Source organism: Oncorhynchus masou, chromosome 28, assembly GCF_036934945.1.
Source record: "Oncorhynchus masou masou isolate Uvic2021 chromosome 28, UVic_Omas_1.1, whole genome shotgun sequence".
NCBI classification, from domain to species: Eukaryota; Metazoa; Chordata; class Actinopteri; order Salmoniformes; family Salmonidae; genus Oncorhynchus; species Oncorhynchus masou.
The window spans coordinates 28179189-28197015 of record NC_088239.1 but is presented as its reverse complement, the minus strand read 5'-3'; the positions used below and the strand labels follow the sequence as shown (position 1 = coordinate 28197015).

General features: G+C 42.8%; 1 protein-coding gene across 2 annotated transcripts in view; it reads right to left on the bottom strand.

Moving 5' to 3' along the window:
* Nucleotides 1–17827, bottom strand: part of LOC135517480 (collectin-12-like) — a 66902-nt gene that overhangs the window by 9220 nt on the left and 39855 nt on the right. For both annotated transcript variants that reach the window (XM_064941807.1, XM_064941806.1), the window contains one exon: nucleotides 10718–10840. In XM_064941807.1, coding sequence (XP_064797879.1) covers nucleotides 10718–10840 — 123 coding nt within the window. The remainder of the gene's footprint in view (nucleotides 1–10717; nucleotides 10841–17827) is intronic.

Genomic DNA, 17827 nt, shown 5'->3' with positions numbered 1-17827 from the left:
TGAGAGTAAGAACATTTCAGCGAGACAAATCAGTGGCGAAATCCATTAACGCCAAGATAATGGAATTCATTGCTCTGGACAATTAATCCAATTAATCTCTCTTATGGTTGATGCTGGCTTTCGTCCGACTGTTCGAGCACCTCAAGAACCGATAAACACTAGCAAGTAGATACTATTTTTCAGATGTTGCCCTACCGGAGTTACACAGTATTGTTGAAATGCACATCCATGAGCTACTTGCTATGGGCGTCAATGCTATTAGTGATGTCAGCCCCATGAGCATGCTGAGTCTGACAGCACAGTGGGTCGACGAAGATTTCATACTGAGGAAAGCCGTATTGCATGCTCAAGAATGTGCTGGTTCTCATACTGATTCTGCCATTTGAGAACATGTTTGAAACTTGGAAACATGAACACACTCCTCGCTCCATTCGAAACAACTGACTCGAGAAACAAGCTCATCAACTGCGTCTGCAGCAGACGTGATACCCTCTGTCATGGCATTGAAACTCCTGCTCAACAAAACTGCTGACACAGACCGTATGGTTAAAACTTGCAAAAGTACTCTACTAGAGGCTGTGAACCAGCGATTCAGTGGCATTCTCTCTGAGCCTCTTTACTGTGTCGCCACCCTGCTCGATGCTAGGTAGAAGGACCTAGGTACAAGGATCAAACTGAGGAATAGACAGATAAAGAGGAGGCAATCAATAAAGTGACTGAGTCCAGGTGAGTCCAATGAAGCGTTGATGCGCATAACGATGGTGACAGGTGTGCATAATGATGAGCGGCCTGGCGCCCTTGAGCGCCAGAGAGGGGGAACGGGAGCAGGCGTGACAGAGCTGAAACTTCACTGCTAGATATGTATGATGAAATCCTGGTTTAGAATGAAATGGCTGAACAAGTGAATAAAAGAGCACAGCAAGTAAGTGAAAGAAATAGGTTTTAATGATGTTTTACTGGTAGTGGGGACATACGTAAATGCCAACAAAATAACTTTTTGGTCAGTGTGTGTGTGTGTGTTTCAACGATTTAACTGTTCTAGAATACTTAAAAGGCCGCAAAATTTCATATTGGTTATCGGTATCGGGTTTTTTGGCAAAGAAAATATTGAATATCGGCCAAAAATGTCATATAGGTGCATCCCTAGTTACAACCAGTGAAAACTACACCCTAGCTGTTATTTCTATCCTCCACTTAAGAAAACGGGTAAAGACCAACCAACTAATCAAGCTCAAAGATCCCACCGAGCTCAACCCTTAAATGGATATCATCATTCACTTTATTCTAGACCACCAAGGGTCGAATCATCATAAAGATCATAAAGACACAAGAGGAGAAGATGCACGAGCACCTCAATTCCTCCTTCTGACTGAGAGCACTGGAGGACATGGATAGATAGATCCCACTGTTCTGACTGAGTGTGTTTATCTGGGCAAGCTGTACAGATGTAGCATCTTAATTTGAGCCAGTTTGTTACAGCACGAAATTAATCCTGCAGCAAAAGGAAATGTGAATTATTATGTGGATTATAATTAAAGGACATTTTATAGGGGTTGATCAATTTTTCTTAAAGGAAAATCAAGTCTGAAATGTCAAAGTGTAAATTACAAACATCGGGAGACTTTTTAAACCTCAAATGCGCTCTTTGGAAATGGGGATGGATACAAAAGTAATGGAGTGTGCACTGCAGGTAGGCATATGTGAATTGTGAATCATCCAAAAGCATGTCAGCAAAAGCCTCACGAGTGTACCATTTAGAAAACATTTGATGGATAGGTTGCTTGGCAAATGCGTGTCAGGATTAGAAAGAATCCGGACACATTGCTGTTGAACCAGCGTTCATTATAATAATGTAAGGGTAGGCTACAAGGGCTTGTTCTTTAATAAAAACTCAAATGGAAAACAAGCAATTGTTACAGGAAAATAACAAATGTTTCTAAATATGAAGATACCTCATTTAAGACAGGTAAATTACTAATCATGGCGCTATGGTTTGAAAATAGAAGAGTACCGGCTTTAACAGGTCGAAATTGCAAACAAGTGTGTGTTTGACAATTGTGCAGGTTTAACACCAGCCAAAAATAGAGCCCTATAAATGTAATATTTCCTGCATGGCACATTTTCCAATCTTAAGAGGCTACATTTTTAAAATGACTACAGTAAGTGCCTATTAAGTGCCAAATAAAGTAACATGGTTGACCATAACAGGGTTGTCGATTTCATTTTAAATCGGCCATAAATCAGGGGAAATGGAAGCTTGTTGTTCAAACATTTCTAGCCTGTCGATCTATGGGTAACAGGGTTGACCCGTTATGCTCGACTCGCTCCGTTGTCCAACACAAAACACCACAAAATGGTCAAAAATGGTCAGCTCACCTGCTTTTACACTATGATTTGACTATTAGATGTTCAATGTTTCTTTTGCAAAAAAATATTTGAAAAGGAATAGTTCCACCATATTAAAACGACAGTTCAGTTCACATAACAGCCCACTGGCCACAGACGTCAGTTCAACGTGTATTCCACATTGGTTCAACGTAATTTCATTGAGACAACATTGATTCAACCAGTGTGTGCCAAGTAGGAGGGTCGACCTTAAAATGAGGGACAGGTTTTGTTTTACTTTAAAATGAATCACTAATCACATGAAGTAAATAATCCATCTTCAGAAATAACTAGGGCTTTACAAGGATGGTAAAAACTTTGAGAACTGTTGGGGTTAAGTGGGTTAAAATCTTCCTGGAAATCACAGAGGGTGCACAGAGGGGCATGTCAAAATGCTAATTTATTGGATTTTCCACGTGGTCTATATTAAAGGGCACTTAATTGAATATAACCAGCTTTTAAAATGTTATATTAGTGCACAATTTCTACTTAAAATATCAAAGGGCACTCATTTCACGGAACATTCCAATTAAGGAAGAAGTAAAGTGATGATAGAACATCTAACTAACAACGACAGAGAGGACAGAAGGCAACAGCTTGGAAATGAGAGATGAGAGACGGAGAAACAACAATGTGTCATTCTTCAAACCCGCCAAGGATGAGTGTACTTTTCTCATTGTCAATAAATGCCTTGCGGAAATAGAAACCCAGAAGTTCAGGCATGCTTTAAATGACTTGCATGTGTTCGTCTGTAATTGTGCTAAGCTAAAATGGGAGTAGACTGAATCAATTGATTCATGCCATATTCACATGCATGCATAACACGGAATTCAGCCCAAAAGTAGCCTATAATTAAATTTTCCCATTCAGATGGAATTTATTTCAGGTGAGTGTCTTATCAAGAGTGCTGTAGTGTTAGAAGCACTCCTACCTGATAGTGTTGACTGGGGCCCATATTCACAAAGCGTCTCAGAGTAGGAGTGCTGATCTAGGATCAGGTCCCTCCCCCTTCTTATTCATTAAGATTTAAGGCAAAGATCATCCTAGATCAGCACTCCTACTCTGAGTCGCTTTCTGGATATGGGCCTGGTATGGGTAGTGTCATAGACATGTAGTAGTGTTTGTGAAACTCAGAAGTAATTGTTTTCGCATGTTTGAGAAAGTGTTTACTACCTCAACTCTCTGAACGTATAATCCTCCCAGGATCCCACTCTTTCCATTGCAGGAAACAAGAGATCAAAACAACATTCCCAACCATTCACAGAAATGTCTCCAGACTTGAAACATAGAGATTATTATGATGGAAAATTGCTTCATACAGAGTAGACATCCTAATATTTTGGGGAAATCAAGTCGCCTGTATATGGAATATCAAATGCCACTCGGGATGTAGCCTTCTCAGCCTGGTGGACAGATGTACACTACCGGTCAAAGGTTTGGACACACCTACTCATTCAAGGGTTTTTCTTTATTTTTACTATTTTCTAAATTGTAGGATTATAACACATATGGAATCATGTAGTAACCAAGAAAGTTGTAAAAGATGGCGCCGGAGGAGATGGCTGCTGTTTTACGGGCTCCTAACCAATTGTGCTGCTGTGTGTGTTTTTTAAACGTTATTTGTAACTTATTTTGTACATAATGTTTCTGCCACCATCTCTTATGACCGAAAAAAGCATCTGGACATCAGGACAGCGATTACTCACCTCGAACTGGACAAAGCCTTTTTCTTTTGCGAAGGATTTACTTCAGACACCCAACAAGGCCCAAATCCCCATCATTCGCATGAAGAAGATACAGAGATATTGTGGATGTAGGTCTGGGTGCCTTGTAAGGATCCGACGGTGATTGAGTAATCCCCCTTGGATAATAAAATGGATGAGCTTTGATAAGACTACCATCGGGACATTAAAAACTGTAATATCTTATGTTTCACCGAGTCGTGACTGGACATGGATAACTTACAACATACGACATGGATAACATACAACTGTCTGGGTGTTTCGGTCCATCAGCAAGATAGAACAGCTGCCTCCAGTAAGACAAGGGGTGGCGGTCTGTGTCTATTTCTCTCAAGGTTTTGCTCGCCTGAGGTAGAGTATCACATGATAAGCTATAGACCAAGAGAGTTTTCATCTATATTTTTCGTAGCTGTCTATTTACCACCACAAACCGACGCTGGCACTAAGACGGCACTCAACGAGCTGTATAAAGCCATAAGCAAACAAGATAATGCTCATCCAGAGGCGGTGCTCCTAGTGGCATGGGACTTTAATGCAGGGAAACTTAAATCCGTTTTACCTCATTTCTACCAGCATGTTACATGTGCAACCAGAGGAAAAAAAACTCTAGACCACCTTTACACTACACACAGAGACACTTACAAAGCACTTCCTCACCCTCCATTTGGCAAATCTGACTACAACTCAATCGTCCTGATTCCTGCTGACGAGCAAAAATGAAAGCACAAAGTACCAGTTACTCGCTTAATGAGGAAGTGGTCAGATGACGCAGATGTTAAGCTACAGGACTGTTTTGCTAGCATAGACTGGAATCTGTTCCGGGATTCTTACAATGGCATTGAGGAGTACACCACATCAGTGGTGTACTCCACACGTACATACTCCAACCAGAAGTCATGGATTACAGGCAACATCAGCACTGAGCTAAAGGGTAGAGCTGCCGCTATCAAGGAGTGGGACTCTAACCTGAACGCTTATAAGAAATCCCGCTATGCCCTCCGACGAACCATCAAACAGTCAAAGCGTCAATACAGGACTAAGACTGAATAGTACTACACCGGCTCCACGCTCATCGGATGTGGCAGGGCTGGCCAACTATGACGGACTACAAAGGGAAGCACAGCCGTGAGCTGCCCAGTGACACTAGCCTACCAGACGAGCTAAATCACTTCTATGCTGGCTTCGAGGCAAGCAACACTGAAGCATGAATGAGAGCATCAGCTCCTCCAGAAGATTGTGTGATCACGCTCTCCATAGCCGATGTGAGTAAGACCTTTAAACAGGTCAACATTCACAAGGCCGCAGGGCCAAACAAATTACCAGGATGTGTACTCTGAGCATGCGCTGACACACTGGCAAGTATCTTCACTGACATTTTCAACCTGACCCTGACTGAGTCTGTAATACCGACATGTTTCAAGCAGACCACCATAGTCCCTGTGCCCAAGAACACCAATTTAACCTGCATATATTACTACTGACCCATAGCACTCACGTCTGTAGCCATGAAGTGCTTTGAAAGGCTGGTCATGGCTCACATCAACACCATTATCCCAGAAACCCTAGACCCACTTCAATTTACATTCCGCCCCAACAGATCCACAAATGATGCAATCTCTATTGCACTCAAAACTGCCCTTTCCCACATGGACAAAAGGAACACCTATGTGAGAATGCTATTCATTGACAACAGTTCAGCGTTCAACACCATAGTGCCCTCAAAGGTCACCCCTGAGCTAAGGACCCTGTGACGAAACACCTCCCTTTGCAACTGGATCCTGGACTTCCTGATGGGCCGGCCCCAGATGGTAAGGGTAGGTAACAACACATCTGCCACGATGATCCTCAACATGGGGGCCCCTCAGGAGGGGGTGCTCAGTCCCCTCCTGTACTCCCTGTTCACCCATGACTGCATGGCCAAGTACGACTCCAACAGTATGACTCCAACACCATCATTAAGTTTGCCGACGACACAACAGCCTGATCACCGACAACGAGACAGACTATAGGGAAGAGGTCAGAGTCCTGGCAGTGTGGTGCCAGGATAAGAACCTCTCCCTCAATGTGATCAAGACAAAAGAAACGATTGTGGACTACAGGAAAAGGAGGGCCGAGCACGCCCCCCCTCTCATCAACAAGGCTGTAGTGGAGCAGGTCGAGAGCTTAAAGTTCCTTGGTGTCCACATCCCCAACAAACTATCATGTTCCAAACACACCAAGTCAGTCGTGAAGAGAGCACAACAATGCCTATTCTCTATCAGGAGACTGAAAAGATTTGGAATCGGTCCTCAGATCCTCAAAAAGTTCTACAGCTGCACTGGTTGCATCACCGCCTGGTATGGCAACTGCTCGGCCTCCGACCGCAAGGCACGACAGAAGGTTGTGCGTACGGCCCAGTACATAACTGGGGCCAAGCTTCTTGCCATCCAGGACTTCTATACCAGGCGGTGTCAGAGGAATTTTGTGGAATTTCTTTCCTTCTTAATGCGTTTTAGCCAATCAGTTGTGTTGTGACAAGGTAAGGGTGGTATACAGACGATAGCCCTATTTGTTAAAATATCAAGTCTATATTATGGCAAGAACAGCTCAAATAAGCAAAGAGAAACGACAGTCCAACATTCCTTTAAGACATGAAGGTAAGTAAATTTGGAAATTTTCAAAAGCTTTGAAAGTGCAGTCACAAAACCATCAAGCTCTATGATGAAACTGGCTCACATGAGGACTGCCACAGGAAAGAAAGATCCAGAGTTTCCTTTGCTGCCGTGGATAAGTTCATCAGAGTTACCAGCCTCAGAAATTGCAGCCCAAATAAATACTTCACAGAGTTCAAGTAACAGACACCTTTTAACATCAACTGTTCAGAGAAGACTGCGTGAATCAGGCCTTCATGGTCGAATTGCTGCAAAGAAACGACTACCAATGGACACCAATAATATGAAGAGACTTGCTTGGACCAAGAAACACAAGCAATTGACAATAGACTGGTGTACATTTGTCTTTTGGTCTGATGAGTCCAAATTTGAGATTTTTGGTTCCAACCACCGTGTCTTTGTGAGACGCTGAGTAGGGGAACTGATGATCTCCGCATGTGTAGTTCCCAACGTGAAGTACGGAGGAGGTATGATGATGTGGGGGTCCTTTGCTGGTGACACAGTCTGTGATTTATTTAGAATTCAAGGCACGCTTAAACAACTTCTTTGGGATCGGTGTCCTGTCCACGGGACGGTAAAGCTAATGTAGGCTAATTCGATTAGCATGAAAAAGTTATTAATAAACAAATTAGGCACATTTGAGCAGTCTTGATACAAAATTTTGAACAGAAATGCAATGGTTCATTGGATTAGTTGAAAACTTTGCACATACACTGCTGCCATCTAGCGGCCAAAATTGCACCTGGGCTGGAATAATACATTATGGCCTTTCTCTTGCATTTCAAAGATGATGGTAAAACAAAATTTCAAAAGAACGGTTGTTTTTTTGTCTTTATATTTTCCTACATTCGTTCACATTTCCACAAACTTCAAAGTGTTCCCTTTCAAATTGTACCAAGAATACGCATATCCTTGCTTCAGGGCCTGAGCTACAGGCAGTTAGATTTGGGTATGTCATTTTAGGATAAAACTTAAAAATAGGAGCGGATCCTTAAGAGGTTTTAATGGCTACCACAGTATTTTGCAGCAATACACAATCCCATCTTGTTTGTGCTGAGTGGGACTATCATTATTTTGTCATCAGGACAATGACCCAACACACCTTAAGGCTGTGTAAGGGCTATTTGACCAAGGAGAGTCATGGAGTACTGCATCAGATGACCTGGCCTCCACAATCACCTGACCTCAACCCAATTGAGATGGTTTGGGATTAGTTAGACCAGAGAGTGAAGAAAAAGCAGCCAACAAGTACTCAGCATATGTGGGAACTCCTTCAAGACTATCGCAAAAGTATTTCAGGTGAAGCTGATTGAGAGAATGCCAAGAGTGTGCAAACCTGTCATCAAGGCAAAGGCTCAAATATATTTAGATTTGTTTAACAGTTTTTTGGTTACTACATGATTCCATATGTGTTATTTCATAGTGTTGATGTCTTCACTATTATTCTACAATGTAGAAAATAGTAAAATAAAGAAAATCCCTTGAATGAGTAGGTGTGTCCAAACTTTAGACTGGTACTGTATGTTTCACATTTTCACCTTCACCTTCCACCCAAAATACTTTTGAAATACAAAAACAACTATGACAGTTTTAAGAAAGCCATATGATCTATGAAAACTCCCTGTCAATTGAAAGAGTAGTTTTACCTCAGATTGGATAGGTATGGCCAGTCTGAATGAAATGTTCCATTGCAAACTAAATGAGACACATTTCCAGGCTATACACTGCTGTGCCACACAGAGCTCGAAAGACACACTCACATTAAACCATACATTTACTATACATTGTTTCTCTGCATAACACACACACACACACACATACACACACACACCAACACTCACATACACACACACACACACACACACACACACACACACACACACACACACACACACACACACACACACACACACACACACACACACACTGTATAATATCTGGCCAAGAGCTATGCCCTACTATGGCATGTGTAGTAGGCCAGCTGTGCTGCAGCTGTAGTTTCTGGGTGTCATCCCTTCCTCACACACACACACACACACACACACACACACACACTGAGCAGGCACTGAGTATGCACGCACAAAAGCATACACACACACACACACACATGCGTGCATACACACATACACACAACCTGACAACTCCGCTTATTTTGGCTAAAGCTCTGATTATAGCCCAGAATGTAGTGGCAGATCCCATGCACACAGCCTGAGCACAGAGAGAAACAGAGGAAAAGAAAGAAAGGGAAAAATAAATGAATGCGGCAAGAGTGCTGAGTGAGGACAACGAGTGGGGAGACTCCCCCTACACCCTCTAATTCCCCTCTCTGTGTCCTCTCCTTCCTCATATTCATATTTTTCTGATCCCTACCTCATCGAAAAACTGGGTCGTGTCTCAAATGCCACCCTATTCCCTATATAGTGCACTACTTTTGACCAGAGCCCCCTGGTCAAAAGTAGTGGACTATATAGGGAATAGGCTGACATTTGGGATGCAGCCCTAGTCTTTCCTGCAAGGAAAGCCTATATCATGGAGGTTCTATATCTCAGTGGAGACCACATACACACCATAAAGAGATAAAGAGACAAAGCGAGGACATTGTTATGGGTGAGAGTAGAGAGCACAGGGTCAGAGATATGCTGTATTCTACAGTACAGAATACAGATGTGAGGTGAATAGAGCATTGGGATCTCACTCCACATAACCATCTGGACCTGACTGCATGTTTAGGCTGTGGAGCTGTGGTTCCCTGGACAGCCCAGTACTACAGCTCCGCCAGTAAAAACCCAATTTCAGTGGGTTCTGCTAGAGTGGCATCGAGTTCACCGCTCATCTGGTCTAAATTAGGGATGCATTCAAATGTGCAGCAGGGAGCAAGGATGAGGATTGACTGCTGACTGACTGAACCCAATTGTGAGTGTAAAGGACATTACTTTTAATGCAGTTGAGAATCCCCCTATAACCACGAGAGATGTAAACCAGTGTCATTTTGAGATGTTGTAAATAGGGGGGGGGGAAACACGTGTACACATATGGGAATGGTTTAGTGCAATTATCACAGGAACAGTCTTAAGTTTGGCCTTCGGACCATTGCGGGACAGTTTTCCCAAAGCTGGAAAAATCAGAACGCAGGAAGTGGAGCTCAGCAAAGCCGCGGGTTGGTTCCCGGAGGTGTGATTGGGGGTGTTGGTTAAATAAACAGAGACAGGGTGAATGGGGGGACGTGTGCAGGGGTACACGAAGGGTGCAAGGGGGAGGACAGACAACGGCACTGAGGTTTCGTGGAAAAGCAACAAAAAAAGGGCAGGCTGCGGGGGGCAGACTGTGTGTAAATGTTACTTTCGAGAGAAAAGGGCTTGTTTTATTTTCAGAGAGTGTGATAATCTCGCAGAGTGGGATCTCTCAGAGTTTCCATGACTCTTCCACTTACCTTAATGAATAACAATGAAACATTGTCCGACAGTATCTATGTCATGTTTGGGCAGACTGAAAGGGGTCACTGGGGGGGATGTTAGGCACACAAACACACAACACACACACAGCCTGGTCCCCCCCCACACACACACTCTCCAATGTAATCTTATTTCCTGGCAGGATATGAACAAGGACCCCACGCACAGTTTGGACAATCACTTTCTCAACAAACCAAACGACTTCAGTGAAATATGTCAAGTAGCAACATGCAGGTTTGTTTGACCGATGCTAGCCATCACGGTTGGACAATGACATACACTTTCTATTCTATGTCTCAAAAGTAGTATGCCCTTTTGACAGACACACCAGCATGAAAATATGTCTCTCCCTACCACTTTAAGGTTTGTCACCTTATTCCCTATGGGTCCTGGTCAAAAGTTGTGCACTACATAGGGAATAGAGTGCCATTTGGAACGCAGGCATGCATGCACTTTGACTGACAGATCAATGTGTGTCTCCGCTTACCTTTATACCCGAGGACAGCCACAGCGATGGTGAGTAGAGTGCACAGCACGTAGAGTAGTGCTATGGAGGTCTTTAACGCCCACTCATTCTTACACTTAGTGCACTGGGTCCCCTCCTGGATCCCTACACAAGGGAGAGAAATGCAGATTAATAAACATTTGGGAAAATAGTTAGCATATATCCTTTCCTTCCTACATCAATATTCACAAAGTAACCATACGAAGTGAAAGGATGTTATGGTTATCATACCAAAACATTTACTACATTGTATGAAGGTCCTGGGTCTCTGTGCATTGCCTGTGGCAGGGTTATTCAACTATTACCCTACGAGGTCCAGAGCCTGCTGGTTTTCTGTTCTACCTGATAATTAATTGCACCCACTTAAATCAGTCCCTGATTAGAGGGGAACAATGAAAAAACGTAGTGAAATTGTTTTCGAAGTTCAGAGTTGAGTTTGAGGGGCCTAGGGGATAGGGTGCCATTGTCATAAGTAGTGGACTATATAGGTAACAGGATGCCATTTGGAACACATGTGATCAGGTGTCTATTGTGGCTCAGATGGCTGCCGAGTCAGGCTATGAGGAGACAGCAGCGAGCGAGGTCAGAGTGGGGCCTAGCTGGCCCTATGTGGGCTGGGAATCTGGGGTCTATCCAGGTTCTGGGACTGAACCTCCAGATCAACACATCTGGACAAACAGCCTGGAGGCCACATTAAAGGGCCCACTGGTCCCCTGAGGGCCCGGTTGGTGAGGGGGTGAGGGACACCAAACAAACACATAAGATGAAGAGATATGATACCAACCTCCTCTGATTCAAACCATGGACCTTCAAGTGGGGAAAGTCACAGAGCCACGCAAGCATTCTCCTACATTCTCTTGGAATATTTCTTTCCAAGGATATCTTTCCTGACAGATGAGTGCCGAGATCCGCAGTGCTGACGGGAACACAGCTGTATTTCATTTGAATTCAGGAAGTGGGGGAAAATGAAAGGTCTGCTTTCCATGTACCTGAAATAAAACTCCTTTGCATGTTCAGCGCAAGGAAAGCCACTTCCAAGACATGGAAATTTCCATGGTAACACAAAGGCAGCCTGTGCCAATGCAATCTTTGTGTTAACACTTCTTGGCCCATGCTAAATATATGCCTATTGAGCTTCCTGTTTTGTTTAATGTGATTATGATAATGAATTATATCCTAATAATTTCCATTAAAAGCATTGGTGTGGAAATGGTGATTTCCATTGTAGCCTAGTCTTAAAAATAAAGGTTCCAGTTGGAACCAAATAAGAACCTTAAATAGGATGACTCTTTGAGGAAGAGCACACACCCTATTATTTTATGCAAATAAGGTGTTTAGCCTTATTTACATATTTCCCAGGGTGCCTTTCAAGTGAATTTTTAGAGTACCACCCATGACTATGTTTTCTAGTAACAGAGAGATGGTTGTTTCTTTCATTAATTTTTTTTATCCATGTCACATTTGCCGAGTGAGTTCCTAATTGAATGATTCAATGTTTAAAGATAATTTATATTTCATAAGGCCTTATTTTGAGGGTGTAGTTAAACCCTAACAAGGTCACCTGAAAGTCATGGTTTACAGGCCATAGCAGGCCTGTAAAGTAATGTGTTATTCTTATGAGAAACCAGACAGAGTAGGGATAACCGACATTCTGAATTTGTTTTCACCTGCAACCTATATTCAGAATGACTGCTAGGGTTGGGAGGACTAAGATACTGTATGATACTACCTAAAGCAGAGGTATTCAACTCTTACCCTACAGGATCCAGAGCCTGCTGGTTTTCTGTTCTACCTGATAATTAATTGCACACAGCTGCTGTCCCAGTTCTAAATCACTAAAAAGTAAAAAGAATATTCGTAATGCAGTGGAACTGGCTTCAAGGCCCAGAGTTGAGTTTTAGGGACCTAAAGCATCTAAACTGGAACAACTATTTCAGTAACGGGTGCAATAAGTCCAAGTAACAGATTTGATTTGTTTAGAAAAATGTACGTTATTTATATTTGAGTAGCATACGATTAGTTAATCAATCAAAAACATAGATATTGAAACAAACAATTCTAAAAATCAATGCATGCTGTGAAATACGATAATGCTGGGGGTGGTTTTGCTTCAGCTATGGTTATTAACACCAACACTGAGGTTATTTTACACCACTTAGTGTTAATTTGACTCTTTACAGTGTTAATTTAAGCCTAGATTTAAGCCTAGTGTAACTAGAAATGTTACACTAGTTAACACTTCCCAATGTGCTCTGTGCTATGAAAGGGACACATCTGCAGCCTTCCATACATTTCAAGAACCTTTAAGAACTTTGAAGAACCATATATGCCACGCGAAGAACCCCACTCTTAACTAAAAGGTTATTCTTTATCGGGCAAAAGTTCTCCAAGGAACCTTAAGAGCTGAGGATGAACCATTTAAGAATCTTAATTTTCTTTAGTGCACTGGAACCATTTGGTGCCCGAGCACTTGAGTCACCACCCATACAGTTGAAAAGAGGTATAGCTAGCAAGGGATAGCTTTAGCCAATTAGAAAAAACCTGGAGTGATCAGGTTGTCATTGTAAATAAGAAATCCTTTTTTAATTGATTGTAAATAGTTTGTCAGGTTGCTCGGCTGCTATAGGGCCGCAGTGGGACTTGAAGATGCATTGTGTCCACACAGCCAAGTCAGAGTGAACATTTTCTTTACCTGAATGAGTGTTGAGGCACGGACAAAGCATACACAAACACAGTTCCACACTCCAAGCTTTCACTAGCTCCTAGCTAACCTTGAGTCATTCATGTTGACTCAACTCCCTGGCGGTCCGAACAAGCAGCAGTCCACTAACTTCACTTTAGCTCACTGAGGATAATTATGCACTCCCCATCGCCCCTAACAACCCCATGGAGCACTTCAGCAGTCGGCACACTGCTCGATGACACAACATGTTAAGACAACACAACTGGAGAGCTGTTCTTTTCATTACTGTTACTCTTTAACAGCAGTCACTACAGCGCATTCGGAAAGTGTTCAGGCCCCTTGTCTTTTTTCACATTTAGTTACGTTACAGCCTTATTCTAAAATGGATCTATTTTATTTTTCCTCATCAATCTACACACAATGACAAAGCAAAAATAGGGTTTTTAGAAATTTTAGGTTGTCCTTCTGGAAGATTCTTCCATCTCCACAGAGGAACTCCGGAGTTCCTTCAGAGTGACCATTGGGTTCTTGGTCACCTCCCTGACCTTTCTCCCCCAATTGCTCAGTTTGGCTAGGCGGCCAGCTCTAGGAAGAGTCTTGGTGCTTCCTGACTTCTTCCATTTAAGAATGATGGAGGCCACTGTGTTCTTGGGGACCTGCAGATATTTTTTGGAGTACTTCACCAGAGCTGTGCCTCTACACAATCCTGTCTCGGCGTACTACGGACAATTCCTTCAACCTCATGGCTTGGTTTTTTTCTCTGACATGCACTGTCAACCATAGGACCTTATATAGACAGGTGTGTGTTGTTCCAAATCATGTCCAATCAATTGTATTTACCACTGCTGGACTCCAATCAAGTTGTAGAAACATCTCAAGGATGATCAATGGAAACAGGAAGTACCTGAGCTCAATTTCGAGTCTCACAGCAAAGTGTCTGAATACTTGGAAAAAATAAGATATCTGTTTTTATTTTTAATAAATATGCTAAAATGTCTAAAAACCTGTTTTCACTTTGTCATTATGGGGTATTGTGTGTAGATTTAGGAGGAAAAATATAAATTTCATCCATTTTAGAATACGGCTGTATCATAACAAATGTGGAAAAATTCAAAAGGTCTGAATACTTTCTGAACGCACTGTAATTACAGCTAAAGAAGGTAATCAAGAGGAAGTCAGAGAAGGAGAGTAGAGATGGACAAAGAGCGATAGCAGTTGGGAAGCAGCAAGAAAGAAGAGAGAGGAAAAAGAGAGAGAGAGAGAGAGAGAGAGAGAGAGAGAGAGAGAGAGAGAGAAAGAGAGAGAGAGAGAGAGAGAGAGAGAGAGAGATATGAATGATAGCACCTGGTCACCTTGCTATCCATCACATGTTTCCTTTTGGAGCTGAGGTACCTTGTCCAGCTCTCGGTGAGTCACGAATGGCACCCTCGCATGGCTTATGATGCCCCCATCTATAACTGGCCCCTCGGTGGCCCCCTTAAAGTCTCTTAACAAGGACTGGCGCCTACCAAGAATATCTCTTACAATCACTGTGCAAGTTCTGTGTGTGCAGTCAGTTACACAGAATCACGTCAGACAGGTCCAATAGCAACTGACAAATGTATTGGTCAGTGACAAAGATCCGCTTCAATCTGTGGTTTGCCTCTATGCATAGATCGTTGTAGATCATAGCAATGGTTGTTGAGTATGTAGCCGCCAGGGCTAAACAAAATGGATATCAGGGCTTCCGAACATTTATAACGACTGACGTGTGTTTGGAGTACAAACCCAATGCCGGCTTCCACTGCTAAACAAGCACATGAGAACACCACTTCAAAGTCATCAAAAAGCCTTTCGACAGAAACAGCAGTGCTATCTAAATATGCTGACAGAGTTCTTATACATCTATTGCTCTGAAAGTAAATCAAAACACTAGAAAATGAATTTCTACAATACACAGACAATGCGTTCCAACTTTTTCGTCATTAGGCAATGTTGACAGGATCAACCGAGCTCCCAGGATTCGCTGTCCAAGTATTCAACATGGAGGACAGCTGTCAAAACACAAACATGGCCGCCACAACAACAAAGCAACCTGCAACCCCCTCCATTTTCCAGCTCATTCCATCCCTACTCTTTCCAATCGATGGTCAGGTTTAGAGAGAAGGGGGCTGGAGGTATCAGATGAAGCAGCTGTGTCCTGTTGGGCTGTTGTGTTTTTCTGCACCCCTGTGAGATCTCAGTGACAGTCTCAGTCCAAGGTCGTGATCCAAAGGTCATGGCTTGGTTGTTTGTCGCCCAGTGGGTGACTTCCTGGATGGGCCCTTCAGTCTGACAACAGACACAGGCTATGTCCTAAATGGCACCTTATTCCCTTTGGTCAAAAGTAGTGCACTATATAAGGAATAAAGTGCCATTTGCCCTGGTCAAAATTAGTGCATTATGTAGGGAATAGGATGCTTTTTGGGACACCGTATAGATGCTGGACTCCTGACTGCGTCACATCAAAGTTAGGTCAATAAACATTGTCACTCACTGGGAAAGCATCGTTATGTTCATGTCGTAGGCACCTGGGATAAAAGGCCCACAGATTCCCTTGTTGAATGTTAGAAGCCTAGTAATCATCTGACAGATGTACAATGGACAATTCAAACAAAATGTGAAACATACATTTTCTGTTCTCATATCAGATCACCAAACCAAATCCATAAAACAGACGGCAACATAGAGTAGAGAACCACTGATAGCTGATGCCATTTAAACATTGAGTTTTGAATTTACCAGAGATGAAGAGGCAAAGCGAGAGGTTTTACTCCGGCCAAAATCTGTCAACGAAAGATAAGCCCACGAAGTGACTGTAGGCTACAGTGACTATACACATTTTTTGAGGAAGGATCTGAGAGAAATTAGAGCAGACTCCAGAGAAATGGAGACAAGAATGAATGCGGCGCTTCATTCTTCACAGTTTAACAACAATGTGTTGTCTATCTGTGGAGTTTCATGGTTCCTTCAGACTGGCTGCTACTCATTCAATTGGACAGTGGGTCATCATCACTTCCCACAGCTGCACGGTCAAACCTAGGTTAGCCTTGCCGACCACGAGCACAAAACAACCAACATCCAGGATACTGAGACCACAGACTGACAAAAACACTTTTATTGCTCACAGCAAAACACAATGCTGCTCCAAACACTAAGAACGTTTTCCATAACAAGTAAAGAACACCAATCTCTTTTCCAAACTAAGTGCTGTTTGGGATGAACAGTGTATGCTATTGTTCTTCTAATGTTATTGAGTTCTGACATCCTGTCAATGTTTACCTTGTTCACATCGGAGTATGCTGTTATGTCCCAGAGCTTTGCCTTTGACTAACGTTTGGTCAGTTTACTGGAACCGTATCCTCACCAAGCCTCATCAACTTGTTCTCTTCCACAACCATGAAAGGGTCACTCTGGGATTAGAAAAACATCAAACTGCTCAAGTGGCCAATGGCTTGTGTCATTCATTTCACAGTTCGAAAAAACGGATGTACCAATCCCGGATTGCCCTTTAAACTCTTGGCCAGAATGTCAAACGGGACGTCCCTGGGGCAAACGGTTGAGCAGAAACGTACAGCCTTGCTCATTAGAAGACAGAGTTCATTTACAGTAAATATGAGGAGAAAGCTATATTAACCGATGAGGAGCGGAGGTCAGTGAGAGGAGGTCAGTGAGCGGAGGTCAGGCTAAGAGGGATCTGGAACTGTGCCCTGCCTAACACACACTCAAACCCTTTCCAGAAATCAGCACAAAATCAGCTCCAGGAGGGCAATCATCGCATTGCTATGTGAAAGTGAACCTCTGGCGTAGACTAGTTAGATAGACTCCTAGTGACAGCACATAAAGACAATTGACAGTCATGGAGAACCTTGTTGTGCCAAAAGACCAAAACGGTGTCGTTCGAAAAAGCAGGACAATACGGTTGGAATGGTACATTTGTTTTGTAAATCATGCTGAATTCTGGACTTTTCCTGCAGCCCATCTGTGGCTCTTTACTCCAAATAGAAATGAGAAGTTTAATAAGATCGTTTGATATACTGTAAACCAAGCCAAGAGCTCTTTTTACAATTTGGATGGGGAGGAAGGCTCAATGACTGACTCATACGCAGAGCTGACTTCTTCAATGGCATAAAGTAGTACAAAGTACGAGACAAAGTGTGTGTGTGTGTGTGTGTGTGTGTGTGTGTGTGTGTGTGTGTGTGTGTGTGTGTGTGTGTGTGTGTGTGTGTGTGTGTGTGTGTGTGTGTGTGTGTGTGTGTGTGTGTGTGTGTGTGTGTGTGTGTGTGTGTGTGTGCTTATGCCTATGTCTCTGTGTGAATGAATATGCATGAATAAACACATTAGGAAAGTTGAGAAATACACCTAGGGCTGTGGCGGTCATAACATTTTGT